The following is a 15,372-nucleotide window of genomic DNA, read 5'->3' as shown; positions in this document are numbered from 1 at the left end:
GTGGAGTTCAAGGCCTTCTTTGAAAAGTATCTGGAGCTCTACCAATCGTCTCTAACGGGATCTTGGTAGGACTGATCAGTGTTACTGGCCAATGTCATTGTGAGCATCCTGGCAGCGCTCAGTTCTCACCGTATGTACCAAAAAGGCCTTTGTACCTATGAACTGATGTCCAGAAGCGAGGTGTTAGACAATTCCTTGCCAACTTTTATTTGCAGTTCACCAATGTGGGATGTAAAACCTGAATTGAAATTTGTACAAAGGTGGAAAAGTAAAACTATTTCCCCCCCCTCCCTCCCCCTCTTTAGATCTGAAAAAGCATCACATTCTAACCTGTTAAATCGTAGGCTGTCATCCTGTACACAGCTAAATATCACTATTGTTTTAAAGCCTTTATGGGGGTTTGGTTTATTGTCTTTAAACAATGAGGGGGAAGAAAAACCAAGCAAGCAAGCCTTATGTTTGCAGTGGTCTTCAGTTTTACAAATCCATGTTGATCGGGGAGTGCAGTTTTCAGCACACATATCCTGGACAAAGCACAATTTTTCATGTGGTCCAAGACCAAGAATAATCTCTTAAGGTGTGACTATCTGTGTATTTGCCTTCACGCGATGTAGACTTCAACCAAGGCACCACATTTCAACAATGCACCCTCATTCCTAATTTAGCTATGTCCTTATCACCAGGCGAGCAAGTTGGCTGCTCAGCTCTCCAGGGGCGAGTGGGTAGAGACCTCCCAAAGTCAGGACAAACCTTTATCCATCACCACGCTGACAGGGTCAAGGCTACAGGACAATCATCTGTCCTAGATCTCACTTTTAATCTTTTTTGGTACCCAAATGTCTAACCAACATGTTCTGGCACACAGAAAGAATAAAGAGAAGCCCATACAAAGAGAACAATGGCTGCATTGTTGGCATTTGCCATGACTTAGTATCTTCTTCTAACACAGTCTTTGGAAAACCTCTGAGCTGCTGCAGAGGCCACCAGACAATTTATAGTAGGCATCACGCTCTGAAACCTGCTTGGAAGGAGCAGTAATTTAAATGCTATTCATTTACTAAGCTTCTCAGATGGGTTTCCCAACCTATTAAGAGTTTCTATCTCAATTTATTAATTGAGCTAGCTAACCAACATCCTTAGGGAAGAGATGCGAATCAATTCTCCACCCCCTACTCCCCCCACTTATTTTTCTACAACACTTAAATTTTTGCTCTGAATTATAAGATGCAACTTTTTCTTCAAATTATTCACTACTGTCACCAACCTTACACCCAGAATAACCATTTCTGGAAAAATTTCTCATGCTATGAGTAGCCAGGAGGGTGAGTTGTGGGGTTGGTTGGAGGTTTTTTTAAGGATTTAGAAGAAATTGAGTCATCACATGACAAACAGGTTTACTAAGAACTGGGTTTGAAATTGCATACCTTGCAGCATCAGTGAGACACAGGCTCTTCAATCTTTAGGTGGAAGAAATGTAATGATTAGCTGAAGAGTTTGCACAGAGTACAGAATTCAGAGTGGGTTTATTTACACTATTTTTCCTCTTAGCTCAGCATCAAATCCATTCCTTCCAGAAACCACGAGGAAAGCAACTTAACCTTTTTTTTCTAAAGCAAAGAGCAAGAAAAGCTAAAATTGCAACAGGAATGCAGAAGATGCCCATGTCCACCTCCAAAATTAAATTTCAGCATCACCTTTTGTGGTAAACCTTCAAGAGGGCTACGAGTTCTTGTATGTAACCAAACAATCTCCTGAAACACTGCTGTGAAAGCGGAAGGGTTAAGGAAAGGCAATCCCACATACCAGGAAGGAAGAGCAATTGTTTCATGTAGAAAACCTGTGATTTATTTTATACCTTTTTTTTTTAAAAGCAAACAGATAACAGTTTACAAGACAGCCAGCCCTATGTGTTTTAGAAACTCAAGTACTTCCAAATAAGAAAATATTAGTTGGAGAGCTTTTTATCCTAAAGACAAACCAGTATCAAAATCCTAAAGAGAAAGCAGTATCAAATATGGACATAAAAATACAAAAGTATTATTTTAAAGCAGCATTAATAATTAACAAATTCTGACATGCTCAGTGTTTGGGTTGGGAGTTTTTTTAAAGAAGTTAAATTGAGCATCTCACTGGCAATCAATCACCTTTAAGTGTCACTGAAATAGTAGCTTTGCCCATAAACCTCCCCTAAAAACGTTCTTGGGTGCTGATGGAGACGCTGACACAAGACTGAACTGTTTATAAGGTGAGGTTACTGACTCAATACAGAGACCAGTGTTCTGTAATCACTGAAAACGGGAGAGGAAGATTCACCGGTGAGCCAGCGGGAAGCTCTCACGGCGTGTTCCGTACATGTCCAGGCTATTTTCTTAAAGAGTTGCAAAGTTTTTAATTTTTTACATTTTTTTAAGAAACTGGAAAAGCTGACATACCACCTCTAGTCTTTGCTTCAAGTCCCATCTCGTGTCCCACCCTCCCATACGATGTAATTTGTAATAAAACGTTTTTGCAAGTGTGTAAAACGCATCATATTGTATTACATCTAGAATCACTCAGGCTCAGGTTAGGTAGACACTAAGAGAAATAAAAACAAACCCTAATTCTTTAGAGCTTTTAGTTAAAGTGGTGACTAACAAAGCTGTTTTCACCCTCATGTAGAAGATCTTCTAAGTATGAGGTAATAGCAACGAAAACGCATCTTTACTTTCCAGTGTGGCACATAACATCGCTTTGCTGAATTCACTGAAGGTACCGTGCACTTTCATACACTAATTTGCTATATGCACTTCTCCCTTATCATGCTTAAAACCCCCTACTTTTTAGTCAATAAATACTGCAGAGATTTTATATGACTTGCTATTTTCCGAGTCCGTATAATTTCCATTAAGCAGCGGTTACATTCTTTGTTTTAGATCTATTAGGAAACACTATTCATGTGAGTAGCACTTGTTTTTCTTAAAAAAAAAAGTCACTGTAAAAAATAGTTTAAAAATCAGGATAAACTGAAAAAAAAAAAGAAAGAAATGAAATAACGATTAAAACTGAAAAAATCCTACCATTGGTACAAAGTGTTTGCTTTTTCTTGCTTGAGATGCAAAACCACCGCCTATGCCTTTAACTTCACTCTGTGCTTTAAAGGTTAATCACTTTTTCAAGGCAGAAAAGGTTGTTTTTTCATGAATGCCTTCAAATGAAGCACGCTCTTAGGTCTCACTGCTGCTTGAGCATCCATAGAGCAGTGCACGTGATAGATCACTAGTGGAATTTGGGAAGTGTGCTGCTGCTACGAACAGACCTGCTGTACCCACAGAATTCGCTCTGCTAGAGGGGAAACAGACAGCAAGAAACCATTTTTAGCATGATTTCAGCATCCATATAACACAACTGGGGCTTACTAAGATAACTGGAGGGCTAGGAACTTGCTGTAAGCATCGGCGTGGCACCCTGTACACCCGCTCGCTCCAGTGGCAACGTTATGTTTTACAGCATTAAAAAAAGCTCAGTATTAGCAATGGGACAAAACTGTGGCCATAATTCCAGCCATCAGTCTGATACCACTTCAGTTGTTGTGCAGTTAGGTACTGCAGACTAATTTCTAACGGCTTTGAAAGATAAGAACATGTGTGACTCACTGAACGTAGCTTTTTAGGTGGCCATTGAAGATAAGGAAGATTTCTCCCCAACGTTTTTGAACCTGTTAGTCCTAAGCTTGACAGAGTTTAAGGCACAGCAACACAATTTACACCCAGCTTCAACTCCTCCATAACTTTAGCCCCAGAACTCTCTCCCGTGGCCCTCAATAACTCATATTTTACTGCCTTGCAGAAAGGCATCTTGCTTAGAAGATGCCAAGAGATGGAGAATCCACTGCTGCCTTTGGCTGATCAATTACTCCAGTCCTCACCTCCTGTATCGGTGCCACATTCTCTGCTCTACTTTACACCCTCACTCTCCAGCACCTCCTCTTTCCTTTGGCAAGTGTCATCTTCATCCTACAGAGACTCTCCTTCACCATCGCCAAGGGGCACCTCTAAATCTTCTTTCTATTAACCTCAGATGGCTTTCACATCTTCCACCACAAATCACTTACTTTCTCTACTTTCTCATCATTTCTGCAGCATTCCTGGATGGGTTTCACCACATCCTTGTTTTAAAGAGTAGAGCAGGGGAAAAACACCACGAGAAACACTCCACTCCCTAGTCAAGTCATCAAATTCTCTCCTGTCCACTGCTTCGAAGTCACTCATCCAAGGAGAGACCAATATCGTTTTCTTCCCCTGATCACAGCAGGAGACAATGTTCACATTGACTGTGCTCACCATATACAAGTACGTGCTTTTCAGAGCTCCCGCTCTTAAGGACAGAGTCTCTCAGGAGTAGAGCAGCTTCCTACGCTCTGTTGCTCTTCCATCTGTGAGCCAGACATTTTTTTTTCCTGTATCAAAATGGAATTTGATTTGTTCCACCAGACAAAGGAACCAAGAGTCTCTATTTCATAGACAACGATCGTACAGTTGCACAGATCTGCCAACTGAAGCATCCTCCAAAAACTGTACACACAGGGATCCAAAAACCCCATCTGGATCTCCTTTCTGAAATCCAAGTGTTCAGCAACTAGCTTGTTTTTCTTGGCTTTTCACTTGAAAAACATACCAAGCTGCTGACCACAAGGAAGCAGGGAGTAAGTCAGGAGTCATTTTGGAGCTACCATCATGGCCAGTCAATTCTGACTGAGCGTAGGAGGGTCAATATGCTGACTCACATGGAACACAACGCTCTTCAACAGCCACGAGGCAAGGAGGGTTTAAAATTACCCTTCAAAAATGAGACTCAAGGAAGCCTGTTCAATTTTGTTTCAGGCAACATGTTCTTCAGTAGGAAGAGCTTTGTACTCGTCATAGGTGGCTTCTTACCACATCATACACAGGACTAACCCTGGGCACATGCAAAAATAGCCCAAAGCACCCAACTTCTGCGAGCAGCAACGCACCCAACCTTGCGTCAGGCAACTCAGCACCCACAGGCCACAGCTAGTCCTTACCTTGGCTACAATGCAGAACCCTCAACTCAGCAAATGGATTGAGTAGAAGTCACCAGTGAGAGTCTGAGCTATCTGAAGCAGGAACCCCACAGGGATGCTTCCAGAATGAAGCTAACAGCTGATAAATATTAAAGTATATACAGTTCCCATCTACAGGAGTAAGTGCCAAGTTCTCAGTACTTTTGATCCACGATGGTTTTCTATATTTAAAGCACATTATGCAACATTAGGTTGTGGATGAAGGTGACAGAGATAAGAATTTCTTCAGCCTGCCAGCTTTGGTACACCAACACAGCGACTGTTGTACAAAACCCAAGTGGTACATCCTCTATTTTACCTCCTTTAGAAAAGTTATCATTACATGAACTATGCCTCTAAGTCCTTTACTTATAAAATTCCTTCCTTCCACTCATCCTGCACAGTTAATTCTCCTACATAAGCTCCAGGTAAAGCTGTATTAGTATTGACAAGGAAACATTAATGCACAATTTCAACCAGCTCATCATCCAAGAGAGGTCAGGTTATGCTTGCTAATTATCACTTGCTACTCTTCCTACTTTCCTGAACTGTTACTGGCTTATCACAGGGACATCCTTCTCAGCAACAGATTGCATTTTAAGATAGGAGTAAGTACTCCTTGGAAATAACTCGTCCTATTAATCCTCATTACTTAATTATAGAGTACATGGATAGAGCACTTCCAAGCTGTAGTTGTGATCACTACAGGTATTTTCAACAGAACTGTATTTAGTCACAATATACACAGGAGAAGTTTTCAAATATAATTTGATAAATGCCACAAGAATAATGAACATTTTAAAGTACCATCTAAATTGTGTTCATCAAAACAATAATTAATTCACGGTCCGACTGTAATTAAGAAGTTTCCTGTATGTGTGTGCTACAAGACCACCCCTTCTGCACAACCCAGGGAAGCAGGGAAGTTCTGCACCCTTGTACAGCAAAATTTTTACATCTCTTCTGCATGTTATTCCTAATTTCTGGGGTAACACACAGAGTAGCAATGACATTTTTTTTTTACTTCCTTTCACTATCACTGCATCCCAGCACTAGAATGTTCTGCAAGAATGATGATGATTTATAGCCATTTCTTGCTCCAACAATGGATCTGGTGATTCATTATCACTTTCTTGGAACAAAAATTGTTGCACAAAGTGCTAAGAGTTGAAAACCAGAAAAGAAAGTTGGTGGAGAACCCACCAAGGAGAAAAATCACTGCAATGTTGCTACCACAGGCACCACCACGCACCAAGTCAATGGGGCATCAGCACAGCAGTTCTACAGCTGCCTGCAAGGCGGTTGCAGAGAGGTCAGGGTCGGTCTCTTCTCTTGGGTGACAAGTGACAGGATGAGAGGGTCTGGTTTGAAATTGCACCAGGAGAGATTTAGGTCAGATATCAGGGGGAATTTCTGTACTGAAAGGGCTGTCAGGCATGGGAACAGGCTGCCAGGGAGGTGGCAGTCACCATCCCTGGAGGGATTTAAAAGATGTTGTGCTTGAGGACATGGTCTAGAGGTGGGCTGGGCAGGGTTAGGCTGTGGTTGGACTCGATCTAAAGGGTCTCTTCCAACCCAGGTGATTCTATGATTCTATGACTACAATTCTAAGTAAGATGCACTGAGGACAGAGTCTTCTCATAAAACATCAGACAGCCCTGTGTGCAGTGACAGGGAGAAATTAGATTGGAAAAGAGAACAAAAAAAAAAAAGGAAGTGCTAATGGACTCAGATAAATCTGATTAACAAATAAATCCTTTTTTAAGAAAAGGAATTAGTGTATTGAACCACCTGAACCACATCAGCATACAACAGGAGGACACACACTCAGATACAAGCTGGGTCCACTTTGACCAGTTTACTGTGTATCATTCACCAGATGCAGCCACTTAAGAACATAAAAGCCAAAGGCAAACAGAGGGTGAGACTCCCAAAAGCACACTGAGATCTATCCCCCTTCTAGATATCAATAGGCCTTGCTAGGTTTCTTTTCATTATTTAGACCAATATTAATGAGGCAGTGAAAGGTTCAATGTCAGGCTTTACAATCACAGCACTAACACCATCAATGCAGAGCATGGCAGCCTCCAGCTACCACACCAGTCCTCCCCTTCCAGGTTTTCCCAAGGTGAGGATTTGGGGATGGCTTTCAGCCATTCAAACCCTGCCCTTAACTGGGTGCTCTCAGCTGTAGTCCAAAAAGGCAAGTAAATGCTTGTGGAGTCAAATGATTGCTAATACACTGAACACACATCTCCTTTCCATACGTTTCAGCTGGCTAATTACAAATAATAAATCATTCTGGGTTAACTCAGGACATCTGAAACCTGGCTTATCACCTGGCCACCCACATGGGGTTGGGTTATTGTGTTTTTAAGGGGTTTTTTTCTCCCCTCCCCTGTGTAAAGCCCAAAAAAATTACAAGCCAATGTTTTACAGCTTACTGAACACAGACAGTTACAGAAGGGTTTGATTGCTTTGGGTCACCTGGGATTTAAATCCTATTACAGTCAGGTTCAAAGAGATGTGACAGAAGTATTTAAGTTTACAGTGAGAGACACTTACAATGAGCTCTGAATCACGTCCCATGGAAATGACTGTTCTGTTTACTGTCCTCAATAGCTTCTCCATGATTATCTGGACATGCCGTTGCGTTGGCCCCTGAGGAAGAAGAATAAATTACTGGTAACTAGATACAGCAGACACCAGCACAACTGAACTGTTTATGCCTGACTTTGGATCCACCTGTCCCGTGGAAGTTAAATAGAACATCACTCGGTGCTGTTGGTCAGAAGCAGAAAATTAGTCTCCCATTTCCATAAACACCATGCAAAGTCAACTTCAGTAGTATGTTACTGATAAATTAATATGTTCTGTTGTTATTGAAAGGAAAAGCAAGCCCCTGGAAACACAGCAAAGCCCATGGCACCTGCTTACCCAACCATTTTGTTTTCCTAAGCCATTTTCCCAGCATCAAGAGCACACAGGCACTACCAAATCTGGGTGGCTACTGGGCAACAGGCAATTAAAAGAAACAGAGAACCAAGGAAAGCTTTGGTTAAGGAACCTTAATTTCAGTCAAAGGCTTCAAGTCAGTATTTGGGCATTGGAAGTAAGCTGGCACTATTTTTGGAAGAGGTGAAAATTAAGAACAAGTGAAGAATGATGCCTAGAGGAACAGAACCCAGAAACACGAGAAGGAGAAACAAACGGATGAGCTTTGGCCCCATCTTTTACTTGATACACAGTCTCCTTCATGGTTTCTGTTAGTCTGAAGGAGCAAACTCCAAAAGGGGTCTCTGGGATGGAAAGGGAAATGGTTCTGCAGCCAGCATTTGTAAGCATTTTCCCAGAAAACTGTCTAAATAAAGCAGCATCTTTCTGATGCTTCTTGACCATGAAAACAATGTTCTGATGAACCGTTTTCTTCCTTGCCCTCAGATCCATATGTAAACCCACATCTTGTCACTGGATTATGCTTAATTACCAAAGGTAAACTTGCATATGTGAAAAACACATCTGCATATTTGAAGGAGCCATCAGCAGTAGAAATACCCACAGCAACTGCCCCAGTACAGACTCTTCCTGCTGCTGACAGATCTGGCTTTGGGATAAACCTTACAGTCTGGTACCAGGAGCATCTGCAGGAAGAGCTCATCTATCTCAGTCCCCTTCTCCTCTCTGCCCTCTGGATACCAGCGATATTGGATGTGCCACAGAAACAGTAAGAAACACCTTGAGTTATCACACAGCACATCCTCACCACTGGGTACCTAAAAGGAAGACTTGAGAGAGACTCATTAGGCAGAAGAAAAACTCCATCAGGAGTCACCTGGTTAATTCATCCTACTAAGACCCATTTAAGTGCTAAGCATCACAAAGCTGTAAGGTACTGACCACGTCTTTCTTGTAGAGCACTTCCAGGATGTTACTCAGCAACTGGCAACAGGCCTCCAAATCTTCTTGTCTTTCCAAGTGATACTTCAGCTGATCCGTCATCGTTGGCAGCAGGATTTCCCTGCAGTCTGCACACAAGACAGAAGGTCACATACAAGCTTTAAATAACTTCACAGCACTGTCCAAACAGCCAACCTGCTTCGTCAGGGCTTATGTAAGGTTTTAATAAATAGGAAAAAAAATTAATCAAAGTTCTGTATTTCCAGTCACATGATTTTCATCCCAAACTGTAAACACCTTATAAGCAACTGAAAATGAAGGTACTGGGTTCAGAACACTTGCCAAGGCACCACCTGCCCATGCCAGGTTAAGTACTGAGTGGTCTGTGCTGATGCTGATTGCCTGTTCTTTAAAATACTGATGAACTGGACCCACCCAGTGCCATCACATGCCTGACCAGCTGAGGTACATGAAGCTTTACCTTGCCCCAAGTGCCCAACCAGGACTCACCGAGCTGCCTGGAGAGGGGCACAGCCAGAGATACCTGCCTTCAGCAGGGGGCATCGAAAGCATGGAGAACAACATTAAAACACTTTTTCCTTCCCCATTCCCATGCCCAAAGGAAGAGAATTGGTTATTCTTGCTCATCAACAGACCCTGGTGTGTAGAGACTCCAAGTTCTGCTGTTTGTAAGGCTGAGGGAGGTCAGACCACCAGCATTTGTATTCATGTTTGTGCACCAGTGTGGGTGTTTGGGGTGAAGCTGCTGGTGAGGCCCTGGCACAGGCTGCCCAGAGAGGCTGTGGAAGCCCCAGTCCTGGAGATGTTCAAGGCTGGGTTGGATGGGGCTTTGGGCAACTTGGTCTAGTGAGGGTGTCCCTGCCTATGATGATCTTTGAGGCCTCTTCCAACCCAAAGCAGTCTGCGATCAGAGCCTGACATAGGAAAAAATAACGATGGAGGAAATTACACCGTGTATGCACCACTCATGTGCTATACTGATTTAGTATGCAGTACTGAGACATTCTAGGAGTAAAGGAAAGGAGGGCAGGAAGGGACAAGGAGGAATTAAAGAGCATTTGGGTATTTTTTCACCTCCTTTAAGTAGTATTGCAGAACAGGAACAGATGACAGACTCGAGACCTTCCCAGCTACATCACCCTATTGGACAGCAGTTCCCAGTCCCTCTCCCACCTGACCTGCCCAGCTATCTGATGTCCACATGGAAGAAGGTGTGAGCGCCCCTTCACCCAAAGGAAGGAGCACCACATCTCCACACTAAACAGGCTGGATTACCAAGCTGGCAGGCAGCTTTATCTGAGGGAAGTCATGTGCATAACACAAAGAAAGCAGCACAACTCTGTGTGTGTGTGCAGGTGAGCCCAGGTATCCTGACAAACCAGGAGTTGCCATTAAGAAATTTCTATTTTCCTGACAGATGGACACACTATCACAAGGTGGAGTGCCCCAAAAAAGTCTCCTTGTGCTACAGCATCTACCTGGCATTTGATCTCTGAAAACACAACTGAAGAATTCCCTTTGTCAAACACTATGCTGGCGGTTGGCCCCTGAGACCCCTCATTATACGGTACCTGGGAAAACAGGGATGAGGCTCCTGACAGCCACACAGGAGATATAACACACTTGACATGTTTTCTAAGTGATACTACCCAAATTGCTTGGACTTGATGGCATATGGATGACTCACGAGAGGAGGCTTCATGGCAGTCATTAACGACTATATCATTGCTTGGAGATTATTTTTGCACAAAGCAGAAGCCCGTGGAACATCCAGAAATGCTCATGAGCATTCAATTATGTCTTTATTTAAGAAAAATTTAAATAGTTCTGGACCAGTAAGCATCACCAGCTCAACATCCAGAGCGTGAGCTACATACAGACCATGACAGAAGGCGCAAGACTAAAGGAAGAGTGGAGATCAATCACAATTAAGGAGTGTGAAAACACTTACTCAGGGTTGCACCTAAACCTTCCCAGAGAAGCCATGAGGTCAACAGCTCAAAGGAACTTTTTCAACACCAGGAAGCCTCCTCTTGGTAGCAGTAGAGTGCTACTCAGTGGATGCTCCTTCTGCAACCCAGAACTCCTCTTTATCATACACGTTTGGTCTCAGCCCTTTCACAGGGGACATAACTGGCACCCAGAAGCAGTCACGTTACAGAGTGAGCAAGCTGGTGCTGAGAAGCTTCAGCAAATACCAGCAGCTCAAAGGATGATGATTCACATCACCAAAAGATGGTGACACCCGCTCTGACTCACCAGAATTAGTTACATTTACTGGCTCCACCTTCTGCTAAAGATGGGTCCAGATGCAGAACGTGCACCATCACCTTGTTCCTGGGGATTCCCATCAGGATTTAGAAGATGCTACAGCCCATATGCTGAGCCATCAGTGCTGTAGAAGGTACCAGTGCAACAGGGTACCAAACCACACTGCACAGGCCTGTGTGGGCACCGACTCCAAAATCCCTTGAGCAGGAACTGAAGCTCAGCTGACAGTCTGCTGGTTACAGCATGGGATGGACAAGGCAGTATGGGCAGTGCTAAAATATGCACTGCAGGCACCAGAAAAAAAAATGACAGCTCAGAAGGGAAGGAGTGCCAAGGATAGAGAAATCAATACATGCTTATGGCATTGTGCTTTGTCTTGCAGTGGAAAAATTGATACAGGCATTACAAACTGAGTGCCAAGGTGAAAATTACTCTGGCTTGCTGAGTCTCAGTGATAAGGTACGGATCCAAGAGGACTTGCCTTTGCCACTAAAAGAAGGAAACAGGATGGATGAGACAAAGATGGACTTCACAGTGAAATAGTCTCTGCCCAAAGTCTGCTGAAACCTTCAGCCAGTGCTGCAAGGTCCAACCCCAATGACTTGAACTATTCCCTGCAGCTACTTCAGGGCTCCCAGGCCACTGGTGACCAGAGCCTTCTGCCTCCTACAGATCAGGTAAGCCACAGGAGGAGCAGCCCCACAAACTCACCCCTACAGCAAGACACACAGCACCAAGTTTGCAATACCTGCCCTGACAAACTGCATAACAGGGAAAATAAGTGACCAACATAAAAAAAACAATCAAGAAAAGCCATGCTACAACACAGAACAGAGAGTGTTCCTTCTCAACAGGAGAGGAATCTAAACAGTAGCAATGCTCATCTTGCTTTCTAAGCCTGCACGTGGAGGATGAGAAAAAGCAGTGTATAAAAGCACCCAACCTTTAGTAGTTCAAGAGAAATGTTCTTCAGACTCAAGCGACCAGGTAAGCACGTGTTCACCAGGAATGCACAAGTGGCTCCTCATTCAAATGAAGTGAAGAGTCAGTTTCTTCAGTGCAGAGTTTTCTGTTTAATGGCATCTTGGTCCTTTAACCTCCAGTTTTTTATAGCTCAAGGAGGAGAAATAACACTGTGTTTGTTGAAATGTTTGCCTCAAGGAGCAGTCATTAGAGCCTGCAATGTATTTACGTGGGGAGATACAGCCAGCCGTGACCTACTGCATCCCCACACATTCAGGTCCATCAGGTAGCAGAGAACTGGATCACAAAGGATCCAATATTAAACAAAAGAGATCCAGCAGCAGAGAAGCATCTTCATCCTGGAACAGGCTGCCCAGGGAGGGGGCTGAGTCCCCACCCCTGGGTGTGTTTAACAGAGGGGTAGATGAGGTGCTCAGGGATCTGGTTTAGCACAGGACAGGAACGGTTGGACTGGATGATCTTAAAGGTCTTTTCCAACCTTGTGACTCTCTGAAATGCAGGAGAGAAAGAATCCTGACACCCAGTTGCTAAGCACTCCAGCAAAGACATATGAACATGCTTTTGTAAAGCCCATGAGGTGAATCAATCTTTAATAACTTAAAAAGGTCCCTAATTAGAGGTTTGAAAGTGTTTCATGTCCCTGTTAAGCCCCACTAGTAGAGAACGGTCAAAGATCAATTTAATATCTGCAAGCATGCAGAAGGCAGGAATCACAGCTAAGTCACCTCTGAGTTAGATATTCTCTAATCAATAGGGAAGGCGTTCAGGCTGAATTTCTGAGAAAGGGAAAACTAATTGATTTGTCATTCTACTTCATTTGGAGTTGCACAACCTATACAAAAGGCTGAGCTCCCTCGGCTGAACTTGACAAGGCTCCTCGGTTACCACCTTACGGGCTCCCTGCCTCCCTCAGCCATAACTTGTCAACAGCTGTCCTGGGTTTGTAGCTGCTCCAGCTTTCAGAACATGGGAGGACAGAACGAAGTATCAAAGTGTGCTGGGTACTTGATAAAGAGATCCAGATCCTTCCCAGACTTTTGAGAGTTAATTAACCAACAAGTCTATAAAACAAGAACAACAAAAACACCCCACATCTCAGAGCTGTGCAAGCACCAGCCTTGTGAAATCTGTCTGAGGACTGCTTGGCTCTCAAGTTACCAATGGAGCTTCTATGCCAGGAAAGACAGACAGATATAGAGCTTACTCTGGGGCAGGCAAAAAGGAGTAAGTGTTGTCAGTGGAAAAAATGGAAGCTATGTCTAAAATCAAAAGGCTGTTTCACGGTAACTCAGCATCTAACAGGTCAGAAAATCCTATGGACATCCCGGGACAAGTATTATGTCTTTTCCCTGCTGCTGCAGGTTTTGAGACTGCCCAGCATGTAGTTGGCCCTCCACAGCTCCAGGGTGCTCTATGCTGCTGGAGCACCTTTGCCACAAAGTCACTTCCAGCAGACACCATCCTTGTCCAGTTGGTTTCTAATCACCCAACAGCTCCCAGCTCCGCTTTGAACTGAAGCAGAAACACCTAGTGAAACAATCCCATCACTCCCAGGTTTTCCAGACACCTCTATTAAATGTGAGAGCTAGAAGGCAACAAAATGCAAAGGTGGAACCCACCAACACCCAAGTACCTACATCCATACTTTAACAAACCCAGTCCTCTGTTAACACACTCTACAAGGAGGTAAGATGTTAGTTAAGTGCATCCTTTGCTATAAACTACTCAGAAAAACACCCAGTTGATCAACTGTATCTTGATTACTTCAAAGTACAGAAGAGGAAAGGTTAACCTTCATCAGCCTGCCTGTCACAACCACCTCCCAGCCCTGATTAATGGGCAACCTTGATAAATCTATAGCCTATAACGTTAAGTCTCCTGCTCCAAAGCCAGCTCTGAAGATAGTGCATCGAGTATGATGCACAAGGATTACAGACAACAATAATTCCACATCTGCTCCCCACCACACAAGTCCAACCCACAATGATTAATGTCACAGGAAGGCGCCGTGAGAATCAAATATTAATCTTTATAAAAGGGTGCTCAGGAGGCATTATCAACTCAGGAGCATCCAAGCAAAGACTTAAATAAAGCACCGACAGGGGAACCGCGCTGAAGCTAAACACACACGATAAATTTGTGTCAATTTAAGAGAGTTTCATTTGGAGGGACACTGACAAACCCCTCTCTGGATTTTATGGTTCGTTTAGTTAATGTGGCCAAAAAGAAAAAAAACCTAAAACCTATGGTTAGTAACCTCCCTTTCCCTACAGAGAGTGGAGACAGAAGCTGTAATTTTAGTCATAATTAAACAATAAGAGCTCCTATAAGTGCCGTAACGCTGCCTACTAATATTTAATAGCCTAACAACTTCCTAATGGAGAAATCACTAGATTTCCTAACTATTGAAGAATACAGCGGCTACACAGCTCACTTGGTAATTAGCTGGAAGTCATTTGTGAAACAAAGCAACAGAGAATACAAACAACTCTCTGGGACAAAGCAAATCAGATAAATCACTGTTTACATACAGCCAAAATTACCAAGTTTGCAGGGATACCACACTTCATTTAACCACCAGCCGTATGTACTTCAGGGTTTAGAACGGAAAGCACATGTTAGGTTATTATAAAACTTCCACACTAGTTTTTAAATTCAAACATGTATTTAGACATACCCTCACAGAAGGCTTCTACAACACTGAACTGTTTCAGGTGGTAACCTAAAGAAATGCCTCCCTCGTCTCAGGAACTGAGGGTGGGGGAGTTTTGGGGGGCAAAGGGATGTGGAAAGGAAGAGTTTTGGAGGGATGCAGAATTAAGAGAAGCAGAGGTGATCCCAACTAAAAGCTTATTTGTTTTACATAGAGAAAAGAGGGTTTGTGGGCACTATAACAGGTCTACCCTCACTGCAGTAGGGTTGTGTTACTTATTTACCATGTATTTATTTATATATATTCATATGTTATTTATATAAAATTATTACATAATCATCTTACATGTGTAGAGATACATACATAAAATACTATGTATGTGCAGCATATATGAAAACATACTGACGTACTTATGCCCTCACTGAGCAAGATACATAAATATTTATCTAAGCTAGTACATTTAAGGTTCTATCCAGGTCTAAAAATA

The 15,372-nt window shown here is 43.0% G+C and overlaps 1 protein-coding gene across 10 annotated transcripts in view; it reads right to left on the bottom strand.

Moving 5' to 3' along the window:
- Positions 1 to 15,372, bottom strand: part of DOCK1 (dedicator of cytokinesis 1) — a gene marked incomplete at its 5' end in the record, with an annotated part of 301,045 nt that overhangs the window by 198,935 nt on the left and 86,738 nt on the right. For all 10 annotated transcript variants that reach the window (XM_084265218.1, XM_084265212.1, XM_084265214.1 and 7 more), the window contains 2 exons: positions 7,625 to 7,720; positions 8,957 to 9,084. In XM_084265218.1, coding sequence (XP_084121344.1) covers positions 7,625 to 7,720; positions 8,957 to 9,084 — 224 coding nt within the window. The remainder of the gene's footprint in view (positions 1 to 7,624; positions 7,721 to 8,956; positions 9,085 to 15,372) is intronic.

The sequence above is a fragment of the Gallinula chloropus genome (genome assembly GCF_964237585.1).
Source record: "Gallinula chloropus genome assembly, chromosome: 5".
Lineage (NCBI taxonomy): Eukaryota > Metazoa > Chordata > Aves > Gruiformes > Rallidae > Gallinula > Gallinula chloropus.
The sequence above is the reverse complement of the archived record's forward strand: the minus strand, read 5'-3'. Positions and strand labels throughout refer to the sequence as shown.